The following is an 18,651-nucleotide window of genomic DNA, read 5'->3' as shown; positions in this document are numbered from 1 at the left end:
CAATTGCGTTAATTCTTGATAGTTGTAGCAGACAGACAAGAGTGTCATGGCATTATGTGATAAATGATGATATCAAATGTGGATAACAGTGAAGTGACCTACACGTGTAAATAACAGAAAAAGAACAGAGAAGGACTGTGAAGAGAAAATGTGAAAATGAATTGATAACATAATCAAACAAGTCGAGCAGCTTATTGGCCCGAAATTCATGTCTGTCAACGTCAAATAATGGTTCTCATAGACTTCGGAAAACTAAATGCTTGTAATGAAAGTCACTTAGCGTGCACAGGCGAAAGCCTGGGGCCGTTCAGGCTACCAAGCTGTCTCGAATATGTGAAATCATAACTGTGACTTATACCGACATTCTATCTGTCTCTTTTCTCCGTTATCACCAGGATATGAGTCACGTAATTGTAAAATGGGAAATCTACAATGGAAAAGTAATGAATCGAAAGTATCGTGCGCGCACATTATTATGTATGCATAGGCATACGTGGACTAGAGCAATAGAGGAAAGAGAAAGGGAAGAGCAAAGACGAGTGCTTAAAAAGAAGGATAGGCAGGGTCAGACCCTCAGATGTGCAACAATTCGTGAACAAATAGGTGTGTACTTGTGTTGATCTTTGTAATTATAAATTGTGAATACATGTGACTGATATTATTTTGCTTTTTTATTTTGTGCAGGTTATAAGTTATAAATAAATATAAACAAACAACACTAACCCGATAACATTAAATCTAAATACCAAAATAATTAATTTACTGTGTTTTTGTTATTTCTTATTCCTGTTTTTAGGTATTCGGTATTTGGCCGAATAGTGATTAAATATTCGTTGCATAACTATAAATTATTTTATTATTTTATAGGGCAAACCAAGAGGTGGAGGATTTTTTAAACAAGCTAAAAAATCTTATCCTATGTTTCCAATGAGAGAAGAAAAAATTAAATGGGATGATTATGGAGAGATAATAAGGTATGTGGGAAGTATAAGGTTTAATATAAATGAAATGGTTGTGCATTGATCTAAAAATGTAAATATTCGTATGAATGAATAATTTTTTACTGTTTAAAATACAGTAGAGCATCAGTTATCCAAAATAATTGTGCACTTTCAGATATCCTATCACATGTGTTAGGTGAAGAATAAAAAGATTAGTTTAAAAATATAAAAACATATAATATTGAAGACTTACACTAAAAACTCATTTGAAATCTTCTAAACAGCCATTCACAATCATTGGAACACAATTAACATTGGCAAAATAAAACAGATTAATATTTTTGTTTTTATTTAAGGTATGTATTTATTTTAATTTTTGTACAAGAATAAAAAATATTAAGTCATAGAAATTTAATACAGACAAATGATTAGAAATAACAAAAAAAAGTCTGTATTAAAAACAAGCACTTGCCTTTTATTCGGCTACGATTTTAAAAAATTGTAGTTCTATAAATTCCCACTGTCCATCCATCCGTCCTTCCTTAATTTCGAGAATGGAGTTAAATAGATGAAAGATGAGACCAGATATGGAAATCTTAGGGGCAGAAGTCCCTGATTAACTGTATGTGAACTTCTAATACAAACCAGAAGTCATATTATTTCAATTCAAAAATTTTCCCTCAAAAGATATTAGATGACCAGCATGACTCTATTGGTAAAGGAAAAGTATGATGTACAGGGGCAAGACACTACTAATTTGAAGTGGTGAGAATATATATTAAATTAAATAAATTAAAAATTGCAGCCTAGCATTATGACAATGTCATAATTAATAATTGCTTGTTACAATCTACAATGCACTGATAAAACTTTAAATTTAAAATAAAAGACATAATAGTAAAATTAATAATAATGAGATAGCTTAATAGTCAGCCTATAGAAAATCACAGACAAGTGTTATGTAAAAACATAATTTTTGGAATTAGTACTCTCTGAAGTCAATTTTGGTTAGTTGATTTTTGGATAATCAATACACTACTGTACTGTTATTATTTAAGCGTTATGTTACTGTTTTTCTGTTCTGTTTACTCCTTATACACGTATCTCTCATACAACATGGTTTTGCTCTAACCTGGTTTGAAAATTGGGAATATCCCCATACAACGTGACTTCCAGTTTCATTCTAACACTATTTTGGAAATCCTCCATACAAAATTTCACAATTTTTAAGTGTAAACTTCATTAGTCTATATTTTTTTTTATTCAAGTAAGCATGCGTGTTGTCTCAATTTGCCCATGGATTTTAGAATATTGAAATTTTCAAATTATTTTGTGCTTTTCATCAGGTTTACTTTAATGAAAACTGATAAGACAAGGAAGGAAAAATTGCACTAACTTTTCTATCAATTTACATGAAACATTGTATTAAATTATATATATATAATTTAATACAATGTTTCATGTAAATTTTGTATATAACACATTTCCATCATTAGTTTCAATTATAGCTACAATTTAACAAGATAGTTAAGAAACTATAATAAATTAGACGTTTTGATTTTTTAACTATATAAAATGAAAACCAATTAACAGGAATTGTATTTATTTTTAAATAAATAACTAAACAAAGTTAAAAATTATACTTGGGTTACTAACAAATTTTATGCTATATATATAGCATAATATTTGTTAGTAACCCAAGTATAATTTTATATATATTATTATATATTATTAAAATTTTATATATATAAACAAAATACCATGAAATTAGTTTCTACATGGTCATTATTAATGTCTCCACAGAACTCAAAGCAATCAGCTGTTTCATCGAGCACACATTCACGCATTTCAGGTGTTATCTTTTGAATAGCTACAGTAACAGTTTTAAAGATCAGCTTGATCTCTTCTGCAGTATATCCCATACTTAAGAATTCTCAGGTAAAATGATCTAAGTGTATTAATCACTTAGATCATGATATGTGTGTTAAATCAGGTAAACATATTGCCAATGATTGAGCTCTTCCAAAGCCAATTCAACAACCAGAAAAATGGATATTGAGCTAATCTCAAAGAATTGCTGTATATTGGCATGGTGCTCCATCCTGTTGAAAGAATACTATTTTGAAGTTGAAGTTTAACGAATTTGTCAAGCTAATCAAGATACGTGGGTTCCTGAAATTGTAGCCTCCGAAAACAAGAAATTTCCATAAACTTTGACGTAGTCAAAAACCACATATACGGGCTAAAAACTTTTAAAAAATATCTAATTTTAATATAATAGATAGTCACTTTTGAAACACTTTGAATATTATGTGATAATTTAGCATTGCTTACATGTCATTTAGTAACTTATATACTTCTGCTTGTATTTTATCAGTCTAAAATTATCTTTTACCTGACTACTAAAATTTTAAATTGTTTAGGGCTGAAGACTTTATGATAGTTGAACCAAATCCTGCAGAAGAAGAACCCAAGGATGTTAAAGAAGAGGCAGATGAAACTATGCAAGGTCAGTTTTTTATATTTACTTTTTGTAAATGAAATTAAAATCATTTCTCTTTTTAAATAACGATTTGCAAATATTATAAAGTAAAATTTGTTATTTTCAGTGTTGTTGATGATTCATTAATGATACTGAAATAATTATATTCAAAAATGAACTAAAATGCTTCCTAATTAAAATACTTATTTTAATATTGTTTGATCATTATATTCTTAATGAATATTCAATATCCTTCTTAAATAAAAATAATTGATTTAGAACTATCTGTAATGTGATAGTTTTGGGAAGATAAAGGGGGTTCGTGTGTCATATCTCAAGTAGGAACAGACTCGTTATTAGCATTTACAGTTTTTCATAAAGCCCATCCCTACCCTCAAAATTAAGCTTTTTGTCATTTTATAATAAAGAAAAATATGAAAAGTTTTTAAATAAAATATCATACTAGATGGCATCACCAAAATTTTAAATGTTGCTAGGAAAGTTAAGCAACTCATTGCTGGATTTTTTAAATTGAACTTTAACAAACCGAGATTTCACTTTGCAAAAGCAATTTACATTTGATGTAACGTATAAGTGAATTTTGATAAATACCATTCTTAAAATGTTTAATATGCTATTATAATTTTTAATGTTAAAAGAGAAAAGAATTTTTAATAAATCATGATACGCATGTGTATATACATATATAAAAATTTTTAAAAAGTTTAAGCATTCCTTAAACAGTTATGCTATACAAATCATTCTGAAATCTAAATCTCAGCCAGGTGTTTATAAAAATTAGGTATATTATACAAACATACCAAAATTTGCTATGCTATCCAGAAAAATATTGGAAGTTCAAATTCTCGAAAAATATATCATTAGATGATAACTTGATATTCTTAATATAAAAATCCTTCTAGATTATAAGTTATATTCATTTGGAAGCACTGCAAGTTATTGCAGTTAGAAAGTTGTTATCTAGCTCAATGAATATAAATATTAGAGCAACAGCTCTCTGTTTTTTATAGTCCTCTTATAATTTCAACTTTGCCTGGCTCTTACTAAGCTACCACTTTCTTAAAGGAGCAAGACTCAAACACCTCTGCTTACTGTGCAGAAGTTGTGAATTTGAGTTCTGCTCCAGGTTGATTGTTTTCTTCCAGAAATTTCCAAAATTTTCAATGTTATCTTTTTAAATAGCTTTTTTCTCAAAGAAATAAAGTTGAAAAAGACTTCAAATATATTTACGTATACATTATTTTATTACGTTACAATTTTTATGATATTACAAATTTCAATACAAAATGCAAAATTTAATTCTTATTTTATATCTATAAAATTATTTTTCAGACATTACTGAAGTGCCTACAAAATGTATTTCAACAACAAAAATTCTTGACATAAATGCATCTGTACAATTCATTGATTTTGAAGGTCGATCAGACAGTGAATCCATCAAAAAAATCATCTCTCTCATAAAACCGAGGAGGCTGATTTTGATTCGAGGTACAGAAGAGAGCATTGATGCCTTGAAAGTTTACTGCCGCACAACAGGTGCTGTCCAGGGTAAAATTTTTGCTCCAAAATTGTACGAAATTGTTGATGCAACTACAGAAAGTCATATTTATCAGGTAATTAATTTATCGGATATGCAGTAAAACCTGATAAAGCTGGAACTTGACGGGACTATTTGTTTTTCTGTCTCTCATAGGTTTTCTGCATAACAGGATATAGCCTTACACTTTTCTGTTACTCTCTATTGCCTGTACAAAAGCCCTAAAAATGTAACTTTTCCCTTTTATGAAGTGGATGAAAATATGAGTTTTTTTTATGATTCGTGTATTTTTATTTAAATTGCATTTGTTACATATGTCTGTGTATATTGTAGAGAGTTTATACAAGAAATCCTTGTAAATTCAAACTTGGATAGTTCAAAATCCATTAGTTTGTAACTGTACTTTTGTCCCAGCTGGGGATATAGAGATTTGTATGTTAAGGAATTCGGTTAGTTCAAAATATGGCTACTTTGAAATTTGAAGCGAAAATTTTGTTTGAACTGTGATAAGAGTACGGTAACTTGTTCATTTAGATTAAATTGCCTTCATATTATAAGAAAACAGTAGACCAAGAACAACTCTAATCTGGTCAATATGACTTTGCTTTTACAACAGTGCATTTTTGGATGTCACCTTACCCATCAACTACCCTTTCTCTATTATCTCATAAAATACAGCTGGGTTTCAGGGTTGGAAGATTGGATCTCAATCTACTAGACTTAGTAGATTGAGATATTTGTAGGTCTCTAGGCTACTATATTTGGGTGACTTGCTACTTTTTGGGCTACTATAAAAATAATTTGGGCTTCATTTTATGAATTCTGCTTTACTTTCTTTATTATAAAACCTATCTGGCAACCTGTGAGGTTCTCACCAGACATTATTGTTTACCTGCAGTTTGTTTATTATTATTATTAACTAATGAAAATAACGTTCTATATATGTAGACATATTCCATTGGCTTAATAAATCACATCAATTACACGGCATTTGTCATATTGTACAGTAATATGTAAGTCTCGGGTAATTCAAAGTTGCAATTATTTTGAAATGGTGAGGATTTCCTGTATACAAAGTAAGTGAGCATAGTTCATTTTTTAATAAAACAATCTAATGTTGTTTTCTTAGCTGTCTTTGGTTTTTTAATGAAGTTACTAAAACAAATTTAAGTCTGTAGGCATATTAAAAAATTCTTGATAAGACTTTAGCTTTTCCAAATTTCTTGAAAATTTTTAACTAGCTAAAAACTTGTCTGATTTAAAGGCTCAGACTTTTCTATTAGCTACTTGTCATCTTTGTCATCATCATCCCCTTTAATTTGAGTCCACAATTTTGTAAAGGTTTATGTCATCAATTTCTGTGGAAAAATACACAAACACAAAAATAAAAGCTCAAAACAACAGTGCAAAAGAAAATGGAAGACAGCTCTTTAGCAAGCTTTGATATTTGTTCCAACAAAAATTAATTTATTTCCTGATAAATGCCACTGCACTGATGTGGAAATACAGAACATGTGATTTCCAGCTTTTGTGTCTACAGTTTCCCATATTTGGATTTCAATAACAATTTTTACCATTTCATCCATTTCACAGGTTCCAGCTCTCAGGGAACATTTGTTAGGTTAATTCAATCGTTTTACTGAAAAATATTGGACTTTCCACCTCTGGGAGGTTTTATCTTACTCAGGTTCTGACTTTAACAGGTTTTACTGTATTAGTTATGCAATATTTATAGTATAGTTGTATTTGTTTTTAGCTCCGTATTAGTTTAGCAGCTTGTACAGCCATAAGAAAATGCCGTTGATCTCAGAAAATACTTTCTTTTTACTATTTAACTTATCATTTAAAATTACAGATTTAATATTATAGATAAGTTTTGATTCATCTGATTTACTTTTCAATATATATATATATTTTTATGTATTTTAAATTTCAGTTTTTATATGAAATATATGATACATATTATAGGTTAAACTAAAAGATTCTCTTGTGAGTTCAATTGAATTTGCCCAAGCTAAGGATGCAGAATTGGCTTGGATAGATGGTGAAATAATGATGCAAGAATTAGAGAAAGTAGTAGAAAAAGATATTGAGATTAAAGAAGCTGATGGTATAAATATTTTTGATTTTATAACGGAAATTTTTAAAGTGATTTATTTTAATTTTTAATAATAATTCTGATATTATCATTTTTAGAAATTGAATCAAACCAAGAATTAATTCCAACACTTCAGTCTCTACCACAGAGTTTGGTAAGTTTAGTATTTCAGTATTTAAGTACTCTGAATTTTAATTCTTGATAATTTTTATTTATAAATATTATAGATGTTTATAATATAAATTACAGTAGAGCGTCATTTATCCGAATCAATTGGGGACTGGGGTTGTTGTTCGGATAACCGATTATGTATGAAAAAATGTATTAACCTATCCGATGTTGAAATTTTTCTCCGTTGCGTGTTGCTTCGTGTCAAATTTTCATTGATTTTAAGCCTAACAAAAATTTTTATAATAATAATTGAGGCTATTGTATCGTTAAAAATTATTTTTTTATTTTGTACAAACAAAATAAATATATTGAAAAATATAAAAACAAAAAATTATACTTTAGAAGTTAATCTAGTATCAAAAACGTTTGGTTCGGCACGACAGTTTGACTGGAAAGCTTTCGGTTAACCGACGTTTCAGTTGACCAGCTTTTGGATAAACGACGCTCTACTGTATTTTAAAATCAAAATGTTTCAACAATTATATAAAAAGACAAAAAATTTGCTTCCTACAATATTAAAAATGCACAAGTAAAAATTCCTAGTTACTAATATTTGAATTTTCTTTACTGAAACTGTAGTCTGAGCTTTAGTGATGTTTTCTTGTTCTCAGATCACAACTGCTAGGAAATTGTTGGTTAGAAATGAATTTTACTAATTGAGAAGTACAGAATAATAATAATAATATGCTTCTTTTTGTCAAATTTTTAAATGTTTCAGTTATGCATAAGTAATTAGTCTTTTTGGAAATGTGTATAATGTATATATCAGGTCAGTCCATAAGTTCATGCGTATTTTTATCTACAAAAAAAGCAGCAAAAAATTTTAATTAAATTTTATTTCAATCTATAATGTATTCACCATTATTTTGTACAATTTCTTGCCATCTTGATGGTAGCTTTTTAATCCCGTCTTCGTAAAATGATTTCGGGTTTGAATCAGAATATTCAGAAATAGCCTTTTTTACATTGTTCTCATCCTCAAAAGTTTTCCTGTTTAAAAAATTCTGTAAACTGCTAAAAAGATGACAATCACTGGGAGCAATATCTGGTGAATATGGTGGATGAGGTAAAATTTCCCAGTTGTAGCTTTCAAGTTTCTGTACAGTTATTTTTTGCAGCGTGTGGTCTGTCATTGTTATGCTGCAAGAGAACCTGCTTTCTGTTCACTAACAACGGTCAATTTTTTTTTCAATTTTTCATTTAAACGCTCTAATTGCTCACAGTACATTTGAGCTGTAATTGTTTAATTAGGTTCTAACAGCTTAAAGTGAATTACACCTGACATATCCCACCAAACAGACAAAAGAATTTTTTTTGAATGCAACCCACCTTTTGCAGTCTGTTTTGGCTGCTTGTTGCGATCCATCCATTGTCTTTTTCTCGTCACATTATTATAGAGGATCCATTTTTCATCTCCAGTAACCAGCCTACCAAGAAAAGATTTTAAAACAATACGGGATAAAAGAGACGTGCAAATGTTTACATGTTGTCGTCGGTTAGCTATTGACAGTTCGTGTGGTATCCATTTTCCTAGCTTTGAAACTTTTCCAACTTGTTGTAGGTGTCTATGAACAGTTCCATGGGATGAATTTAAACGTTCCACAATTTCATCAACTGTTAAAGATGGTTCTGCTTCAACAAATGCAGAGAGAGCATCATCATCAAAGTCAACGGGTCTTCCAGTATGAGCCTTATCTTCCACACTAAAATCATTGTTTCTAAATCTTTCAAACCACTTCTGTGCAGTCCTTGCACTAATTACAATTTGATTATGTACAGCAGTGTTTCCCAAACTTTTGACATCTGTGTACCCTTTGTATAATTTTCTTAATGCTGAGTACACCTCGTCAAAAAATTGCATATACTTTAAATCAAAAACCAAAGATAACGAGGATATTTCATTTCTATATGCTGCTGCAATTGAAAAATCGAAAAAGCCAAAATAGAAGACTATGTGGAAAATATTGTTCCTAGATATAGCGATATGGACTTTAGGTCTCATTTTCGTCTTTCTAGAAGCACTGTCAAAGTAAGTCTCTGCTAAGAATTGTTAGTTGTAATAACTAGCTACAGAAAAATTGGTTTATTTGGCAATTTTAGCTTTTTATTAATACTAAAGCACATAACAAACCTTTCCTGTTAGAAAAATCGCAAAAAAGCTAAAAATACACACGCGCACATTGTAACAATTCAATGTGTAGATACTGGAGGTTTTTGTGTGACACTGTTGTCTTGGCCATAAAGTGAAGGAATACACAGAATCACAGCACCCGGCGAAACTGCTAAGAAGTAACGAAGTTTTTTATTATTTTTCTATGTTCGTAATTGAAAAAAAGTAAACTGCTTGTTGCACCAGGAACAGCCGAAGCACGGTGCAGCGTGTACCCCCACTAAACTCTTCCCGTACCACACTTTGGGAAACACTGATGTACAGTATTTATTTTTTTGGCTGCATTTGTAGCATTCTCACCATTTAAAAATAAAAAGTATAAAACATGTCTTTTATATTTATCCCTTACTTCCATTTTAAGGAAAATAAACAACTGAAATGTTTACAATTCTGAACAGTATTATATGAATGAGATCCAATTTAACACTTCAGTGTAAAAATTATCACATTAGACTGACATTTTTAACAGCAAAACAAGATTTTTCTCAAGTCATAAAAATGTGCATGGACTTATGGACTGACCTGATAATTAGTGTAGAAATGTATATAAAATTTGAAAAATTTTATATACATTTCTAATTTTTATTACATTATCTTATATACCTGAAGGTAATATTTTTGACATTAATTTTTTTTCTTCAAAAATCATAATTTAAAATTATTTTTCTTGTCAGAACTTCCACATTTATACTGTGTTTACACTGAAAAAGTTAAACTTGTTTATAACAGTGGTATGCCGTGACATTTGATGATAGGGAAGCTGTGTTTCCATAAAAGTTTTAAACAGATACTGGAAATGACAAAAATAAACAGTTTATTTATTTTAATTCTAAAATAGATAATTGACACAAAACAAAGATATAAAAACTTTTTATTATTATTTTTTTATAAACCAACTCTATTCGGCAATTTTTTCCGCAAAGTGGTTTTAATTACTTTATCGTAAAAAACGCTTGTTGATTCCGTCGAAGTATTTAAAAGCTCTTTTTCTATTGAAAGCAACACTAGTGACGACAATCTTTCCTCTGACCGAGTGTTCCTTGCAAATGTATGAATTCACTTTATGATTGAAAAACTGCACTCGACAGATGCACTGGTAGATGGTGTCGTAAAAATTAATGATATTAAATCATATAATTATTTTAGTACATCTTTGTTCAGATTGTCATTAATTATAATATTTTTTATGTCTAAAAGTGACTTGTCAATATAGTCTGGACATGAATATAAATATTGCAATTCACTACGTAATTTAGATAAATCAAAAAAATTTCCCATAAAATTTACTTAAAGAATTAAAACTCACTTCGGAAAATTGTTTTTCATATTTAAAATTATTAACATCTAAAAGTGATAAAAATTCTAAAGATTTTATGTCTGAAAATCTGTCAATATAATTATAATTAAATATAGCTTTGTAAAGAAAACATACATAAAAATAACATTGAATATTCTTTACTTTTTAAATCTTAAAACAATCACTTAGTCAAATAGCTCCCTACGAGTGGCTAATGGATGGAATCATTGGAAGTGTTAAATGATATTTTGGTGTATAGCATCCACCAGCTAAACTGCATGAGGTTGTAAAGCACATGTGCGAATGTGTGTAATCTGGCTGCTTTACACAATTCAGATACTTTCACCATGGAAGCTGTCCTGCATTCGACAGTACAGCGCTTCCATTGGGAATATGCATCTACGAATTTATATTTGAATATACAATAGCAATCTTATCATTGTTTTTCACATGTAAAGAAATTTGTAATAAAATACATAATGTGGTTATATGAAATATTTTATTATAACCACAAATTATATATACAATAAACTGAAAATTTATAATAAAAAATGAAATATTTTATTATAACTGCATTTCGTATTTTAAAATATGAAAATAATTGTACAATATGTATTAATATTTTGGGAAGCGGTGCTTCCGCGGCTTCCATGGATGGCATGCCACTGGTTTATAAATAACCTTATTTAACAGTTGTTAATGAGTTTAATTATCATGCTGCTCAGAGTAACCAGAATGAACTTAGTTAAATCATTTCGTGTTGCACAGCACAATAACCACATTTGCAATTGAGTCAAATGGTAATAAACATTAATTAAAATACAAAATGAGTTTAAAGTACTTAATCTACAATGTTACATACATTTATTGAAATCATAATACGGATTAAAATGGCATTCAGCTTTCCATATATCAAAATTATACTTCTGAAGTTACAGAAAATTAATGGTGGCACATTGTTTTTGTTCGAGACCTCTGTTCAATGAGAAAACTTGATTACAATGGAACATTGCTTAACGAGCACCTCGCACAACGAGTGATATTTCGCATAATGAGTAACGAGGAGAGGGGAAGTCCCGAATTGTGCGCATGCGGCATGCTCCACCAGTCTGTGTTTAGCACTCCTTCTGCTAGCATCTTAGTGTCGCTTGCGATCACATATTTTTCCAAACTTGCGTTCACACATATTACTTGTAAACATCAACAACCATAGCCCATTATATAATAAACACACCAAATGATATGCCAAATTCTTGGGTCATTAAATTTACTGACCGATTCCAAATTAAATTTTAGAAATGTCTGAATTAAAAATTAACTACAGTAGAGAGTCGTTAATCCGAATCATTTGGGGACTGGGGTTGTTCGGATTAGTGATTTGTTCAGATAACCGATTATGTATGAAAAAATATATTAACCTGTCCGATGTTCAAATTTTTCTCTGTTGCATGTCGCTTTGTGTTGAATGTTCGTCGATTTTAAGCCTAACGAAAATTTTTATTATAATAATCGAGGCTATCGTATCGTTAAAAATTATTTCTTTATTTTGTACAAACAAAATAAATATATTGAAGAATATAAAAACGTGAAAATTATACTTTAGAAGTAAATCTAGTATCAAAAACGTTCGATTCAGCACGACACAGTCTGACTGAAAATCGTTCGGATAACCGGGGTTCGGATTAATGACTGTCTACTGTATTTATAATTATTAAATTTAATACGAGATGGAAACATAACTGCCTATCTCTAGTCAAATTAATTAATTTCTAATATTTAATTATAGCCTTTACATAACCCAAGAATTTGGCATATCGTTTGGAGTGTTTATCAAACATATTAGCTGTGATTTTTTTTGTTTCTGCAAATCGAATTCTTATTCCGGGATGGTTCATTCCAGGTTAGAGGAAAAGATGATGATGATTTACGCTCCTGAACAGTGTATATTGTACAATTTTTTTTGAATAAACGTTATACATAAAACATTTGAGCATTTTTTTGGCGTGGAACGCATTATCGTATTTTACATTAATTTCTATGGGAAAAATTATTTTGCATTATGAGTACGACTCTGGAACGAATCATGCTCGTTAAGCAAGGTTCCACTGTACTTATAAACAAGTTTAAAACTCCTCTTCTACAGTTTAACCTTGTTTAATTTAAATGGCTTCATGCTTTTAAACTAATTTGGCTGAACCAATTCTGTTTACACTACAAAAAACCATCTTATTTTTGCACCACTATAACACAAGATTCCATTGCATAAAGAAATGGTGAAGATATTCATGAACCTGAAGTCATAGCTTCTATATTTTCTTAATAGTCCAATTCTAGTAGCACCAGATTTCTGGCTGTTTCCACAATTAAAGATGTTGAAGGATCAGCTCTAATTGGATGCTGAAGTTGCTGTGTGAGAATGGATTATAATGCTTCAGTTTTTTGTGCTTGGGATGTAAAAAGTGGATTAAATGTTTGGAAAAATGTCACTCGAAACTGAGATTATGTTGAAAAATGAACATTTATGACTAAAATAAATGAAGAATAATTTAACTAAATTAAATTGAACAACTGAAGTGCCTTTGACCAGTGTGCTTCTTCTCTCTCTCTCTCTCTGTAAATCGCAAACGTTTTCGAACCTCATTGGGTTCTTCCTCGGGCATAACGGAATTCTGTTTTACAAATTTAAATATCCCGTCGAAGTTGACTGTTGATTTAGAAAAAACTGCATTCTGGAACGCCGTCGCGTGTAGCCGATGTCGTCATATTAGACTTGTGCGATGAGAGTATAGTGCTACTTCAGGGATCTGTTAAGAAAGGCTTCCCAAGCTGATGATAAGTTGAATAATTTAACTAATAATAATATTTTTTATTCCTTAGGTTCCAGGTCATACAACCATATTTGTTAATGAATTAAAGTTATCAGATTTCAAACAAGTCTTACTTCGAGCTGGAATACATGCAGAATTTTCTGGAGGTGTTCTCTACTGTAACAATACAGTTGCAGTTCGAAGGGTAAGTTTCTATATTATATTAAAATTTAATAAAGATATTCTACTTAAATGTTTTCAGCAGTACAACTTCTGTATAATTAAATAATTTAGTGATAATTTAAGAACTGTATCACAGCGCAATCTTTGAGTTGCAAATAGTCAGACCGTTAAATATTTGTAGAAACTAATCGGCAAAAATTTCAGCTTAGTTATCAGAAAATATTGGTAAAGTCACACAATATTAAAATGTAAAATTACTTCCTTTTTTTTTCCCTGCAGAATGAAACTGGAAGAATTAACCTGGAAGGTTGTCTTAGCGAAGATTACTATAAAGTACGAGAGTTGTTATATAGCCAATATGCAATTATTTGATGTGAAGTTTATATAAAATATCATCTGTGTATGTCATCATCATCATGCAGTGTAACTGTGAATGAAATATATATATATTATATATATATATTTGAATGTGAATAAATGTGATTAGAATGGTTTACTTTATTTTAAAATAATTCAAATTTTCAACAAAATATTCGGTCGAGATTAGGACATACTTTGAGTAGTGTAAAGAAAGGCCATCCACGTCAGAATTCGAGCTGACGTCGTCCATTTAGAACCTCTTATAATCTACAGAATAAATTTTAGCCATTCCAAAGATTTACACTCATGCAAGGTGTTGAATGTAATTGTCAGGATTAAAACGCATTTAACCTTGAGGTTAAAACTCGTGTAACTTGTCCTTAATGGTTAATTACACCCATTGCTATAAAAATTAGCGCACCAAGAAGTTGTTGGAATCAAACAAAATTGTACAGTACATGTATGAGGGTAACAGTGATATAAGTAAGTGATTACAAAATAAAAGCAAAAGGATCTTTTATTGCAGGAAAAACTACAAATGAAGGGAGTTCTAATACCCTGTTGGGTCATCTCTAGCGTGAATACACAATGCAATAAAGGTGGGCATGGAGGCATACAGGTGCTGTACGGTATCCTGTGGCATCTCAGTCCAGTTACTGCAAACAGTTCTCTAGTTTGGCCAAACTTCTAGGCTATCCCAGGTGATCCCAGACATGTTCGATTGGTGACAGTTCAGGGAAGTGTAGCAATGTGGCGGAGGCAGTCCTGTGACTCTTTTGCTGTATGTGGTCAAGCATTGTCCCGTTGGAAAATGGCTCTTGCACACAAATGGCAGCCATGATACGAAATGTTCCTTACCCAGGCAACTCAAAATGGTTTTGACATACGGAACCTGTAATGATTGTGCCACCTGTGTGTGGTTAGTGGACAATGATACAGTTTGGCTGTGTATGTGTGTCTGTGCTTGTCGGAAGACCGGTGGTCTGCCGAGGGCATCTTAAGCCCAGGTGCCACGTGCCTGAGCTCTCTCTCGTCCACAAGTTTGAAGGTTCATCAGGTTGAGAGAATCCAGATGGTCATCTAGCTGAATAGTTTGCCTAGATGGCAGACTATTCAGCTAGATGACCATCTGGCTTCTTTCTCTCAACCTGATGATCCTTCAAACTTGATTAGTTGTTCATATGATCTTCAATTGTGACATAAAGGCACCTCTAGTGGTACAGTATCTCTCTGCAACAGGTAAACTAGACAGGATGCTTTCGTGTGCTTTTTTTTTATACCAAGGGGGATGCACTTTAACGCTCTCTGCTGGCATTACACAATGAGTCATCACGCTATAACTAATCATTTCCTTATGTGTTTTAGACTTATCTGCATGCCAAGTTTTGAAGCGATATGACAACTTGGTGTGCTAATTTTTATGGCAATGAGTGTATTTTTTCAAGAATAAATCCACGTAATGGTCACTGTTTGAAGTCACAGATCAAACACATGGATTCGTATCTAGAAATGTCAAAGTAGTGCAACCCTATGCTAAGTAATTAGAAGGATCTTTTCTTCCGTTCGTACATTTTTCTCAATGATCGATCCAGAAGCATACCTTGAAGCGATTTTTTAATTCGTGTAATGAAATTAACAATATAAAAGTTAATTATAAAAATGTGGCTGTAATAATTACTTAAAAAAGTAACGATATAAATATTTAAAATAAATAACGTTATTGTTAGCAATAAAAACTTTTAAGAGAGCAATCTACCCCTTATTCCTCCACTAGAATTTCCTTTCTGGGAAGGCAGAACATTGGTTTTAGTGGGTTGAGTGTTACCTGCACATATCACTAAAAACACTAGTTTTTAAAATTAGCGATCGATGTTCAAATGAAATTTCCATAGGAATCGACAATGACTTAACACACAATATGAACCTTCCTTTAACCGTACGTTCTCGTAACAATAATATATCAAACTCTAGCAATGCGTTAGACAAAAATTAACCGATCAATTATTTTTTTTACCATTCTACAATATAGTTTACCGTTGACCTTTTTTTTTTAGGCGTCAGAATTTCTTTTCACCTTTCACATTGTGAAGATAGAAAGTAGTATTGCGAATCAATGCGATCAATTATTAGAAGTTGAGTAGCTAATATTGAGAGATAATAATTTTTCATCACACTTGCAATATGGCAGCTGGTTTTGTTTATCGAGAACTGTCTTAATCTTACCCATTTCTGGTTCCTTAAGATCCACAACGTGGGCTGCCGGACTGTATGGAACGATACTTGACACATCAGGTACTGTACAGACCGCCCCGGGTTCTTCAACAGCCCGAAATCGATCTCGGAGCTGTAGACCGAAGTCTTAACAACTCAAACATCCGGCCGTCATCTTGTTATACCAGGTGTTGAAAGTATAACAAGTAGCGACACTTCCATATAAACAGTTTCTTATTGTACGCACGACACTTGCACATAAATTGTTTTTAGTTGGTCCGCAATGTACCATATCTCTTACACAATATATTATTTCGGTGAGAAATTGACACCGTTTTGCTCACGACGCGTTTTAGGATCTTAATAGCCAATTATTTCTAACACGACCGGATTTCAACAAATCGAACCAAACTTGGGCCAAAGGTTATACGTATAACACCAGTGGCGTGCCGTCATTGGAAGCGGTGGAAGCGCCGCTTCCACCTTCAAATGACCTTCCTTCCCTTGTATTTTCTAAAACATAAATTTTCATATTTTAACGTACTTTGAATTAATTAAAATGAATATTTTATTATAACCTCATTATGTATCTTAATACAAATTTCTATACTACACGAGAAAAAAACGATAAGCTTGCTATTGTATATTCGAATACCAGTGGCGGAATGGAAGCGCTTACGAGACAGCTTCCACGGTGAGAATAACTGAATGCAGCCAGAGAACATTGGCGCATGCGCTTTACAGAGCACCAACCTCACCCGGTTTAGCTGGTGGAAGTGTAAGGCCGCCGACTTCCAGGGGAAAACAGTTAATCACGCGTCAGGAAAACCTAGGGTCGAAAACGTATGTGGGTGGTGGCGGTAGGAGACAAAGATGACAAGTGTCTTACACAAAACCGTTTATTCTAACTACTAAGTTAACTTACATATTATTGGTACAAATTGCGATCTAGATCGACTCTTGTGGTGATAGAGATCTCCGGTTGTCGGTAGTCGGATGCGGTCCGTCTTCCGAAGATGCGTGCCCGGGGCTGGGATGACGAACTGTCTATTGCACTGGACGTGTGGCTTGGACGGGGGTCACCAGCTGGCGGACGTAGGTTCTGGCGTCTATGAGGTAACACTGGTCCAGAGGAGAACTGCCGCACTTCTTCCAAGAACGACGGAAGGAGGGTCCACACCTTGACCTTGCGACTCGGGAGTTTTATAGGAGTTTCCCCCCTGAATTTCACCCTTTTGATTGGTTCTATTCTTCCTCTCCCTTACCCCGATTGGTCATTTCTTTTGTTTCTATGCGAAACTGGAGACCGATCTGGGTCGGGAGAGTTCCGAGAGGTGTTGACGGAGTCTTTGAAGTTCGTGCTCGTATATTCCGGCCGTTATGGCCCTCTCTTTGACGTTTTTGACCTCACGCGGTCCGCCAGATGCTTCGGTGGCCATTTACCCCCCTCTGTTTCCCGTTTCCGACACTCGTACACGAGCACCTGGACAAAGCTCCCTCTCTCTCGGTTGACATCCCCTCGGTCGTTCATTATCGTGTCGCGTTTGTTTTAGGATAAGTTTGGGAGAGTTTCTCTCGTGTCTGGTTTACATCACCAACATGTGTTCCTGACACGATTTGACTCTCGAAACTTCCCGACTTCGGAATTTTATAATTATTCACCATTTTTACGCGTTTTTTGCGATTCCTACAGAAGCTACACACGACACGTGTAACGCTTCCAACGATTCTATCCCTTAGCCACTGGGTAGGAAGCTATCTGACTAAGTGAATTGTTTAAGATTTAAAAAGTAAAGAGTATTCAGTATTATTTTTATGTACAGTACGTTTCTTCGCAAAGTTATTTAACTAGCAGGTAGGCCCGGCGTTGCTCGGGCAAAAGTAACGACAGCGAAGATTAAGATTATTACGTTATAGTTGTGAGGTTGCAGACGAGGTCCGTAAATCACGAAATTCTTCCATTTAAATTACAACATAGATTATATAGAAAAGAGAGAGAGAGAGAGAAAAAGAAAAAACTCTTGATCTAGACATCGCGACGCAAAATGTAAACAACGAGTGTCGGAACACGTGCCAAAAACACGTGTTCAAAACGATCCATCTATGTCAAATGGAAGAGTCGAACTCTGACACGAAAGTCCATAAATAAATGGAATTATGACAGAAATCGCAATTAACGGGCTAAATTATGAGTTCGAGTCATGTAAATCTGTCAACAGTCTCCGAACACAATGGTCAAAAAGACGCCAGATGGACACTCCGAATCGACCTTTCCCAGGACCCGGGTCGTCCCGAGTTTCGCCTAGAAACAAGGGAAAGACCAATCGGAAAACGGGAAAGGAGATGAGGAGCCAATCAGAAATCAGAATAGCG

The 18,651-nt window shown here is 32.5% G+C and overlaps 1 protein-coding gene across 2 annotated transcripts in view; it reads left to right on the top strand.

Moving 5' to 3' along the window:
• Cpsf100 (cleavage and polyadenylation specificity factor subunit 2) overlaps positions 1 to 14,203 on the top strand; it is a 41,475-nt gene extending 27,272 nt beyond the window's left edge. For both annotated transcript variants that reach the window (XM_067270346.1, XM_067270347.1), the window contains exons 12-18: positions 868 to 974; positions 3,365 to 3,450; positions 4,777 to 5,057; positions 6,950 to 7,091; positions 7,178 to 7,233; positions 13,595 to 13,729; positions 13,987 to 14,203. In XM_067270346.1, coding sequence (XP_067126447.1) covers positions 868 to 974; positions 3,365 to 3,450; positions 4,777 to 5,057; positions 6,950 to 7,091; positions 7,178 to 7,233; positions 13,595 to 13,729; positions 13,987 to 14,079 — 900 coding nt within the window. In that variant the 3' untranslated portion in view covers positions 14,080 to 14,203. The remainder of the gene's footprint in view (positions 1 to 867; positions 975 to 3,364; positions 3,451 to 4,776; positions 5,058 to 6,949; positions 7,092 to 7,177; positions 7,234 to 13,594; positions 13,730 to 13,986) is intronic.
• Positions 14,204 to 18,651: the final 4,448 nt, after the last annotated feature.

Source organism: Centruroides vittatus, unplaced genomic scaffold (assembly GCF_030686945.1).
Source record: "Centruroides vittatus isolate TY-2023 unplaced genomic scaffold, ASM3068694v2 contig_370, whole genome shotgun sequence".
Taxonomy (NCBI): domain Eukaryota; kingdom Metazoa; phylum Arthropoda; class Arachnida; order Scorpiones; family Buthidae; genus Centruroides; species Centruroides vittatus.
Note: the sequence above shows the minus strand (reverse complement) of the source record. Positions and strands in the feature narration are given on the sequence as shown.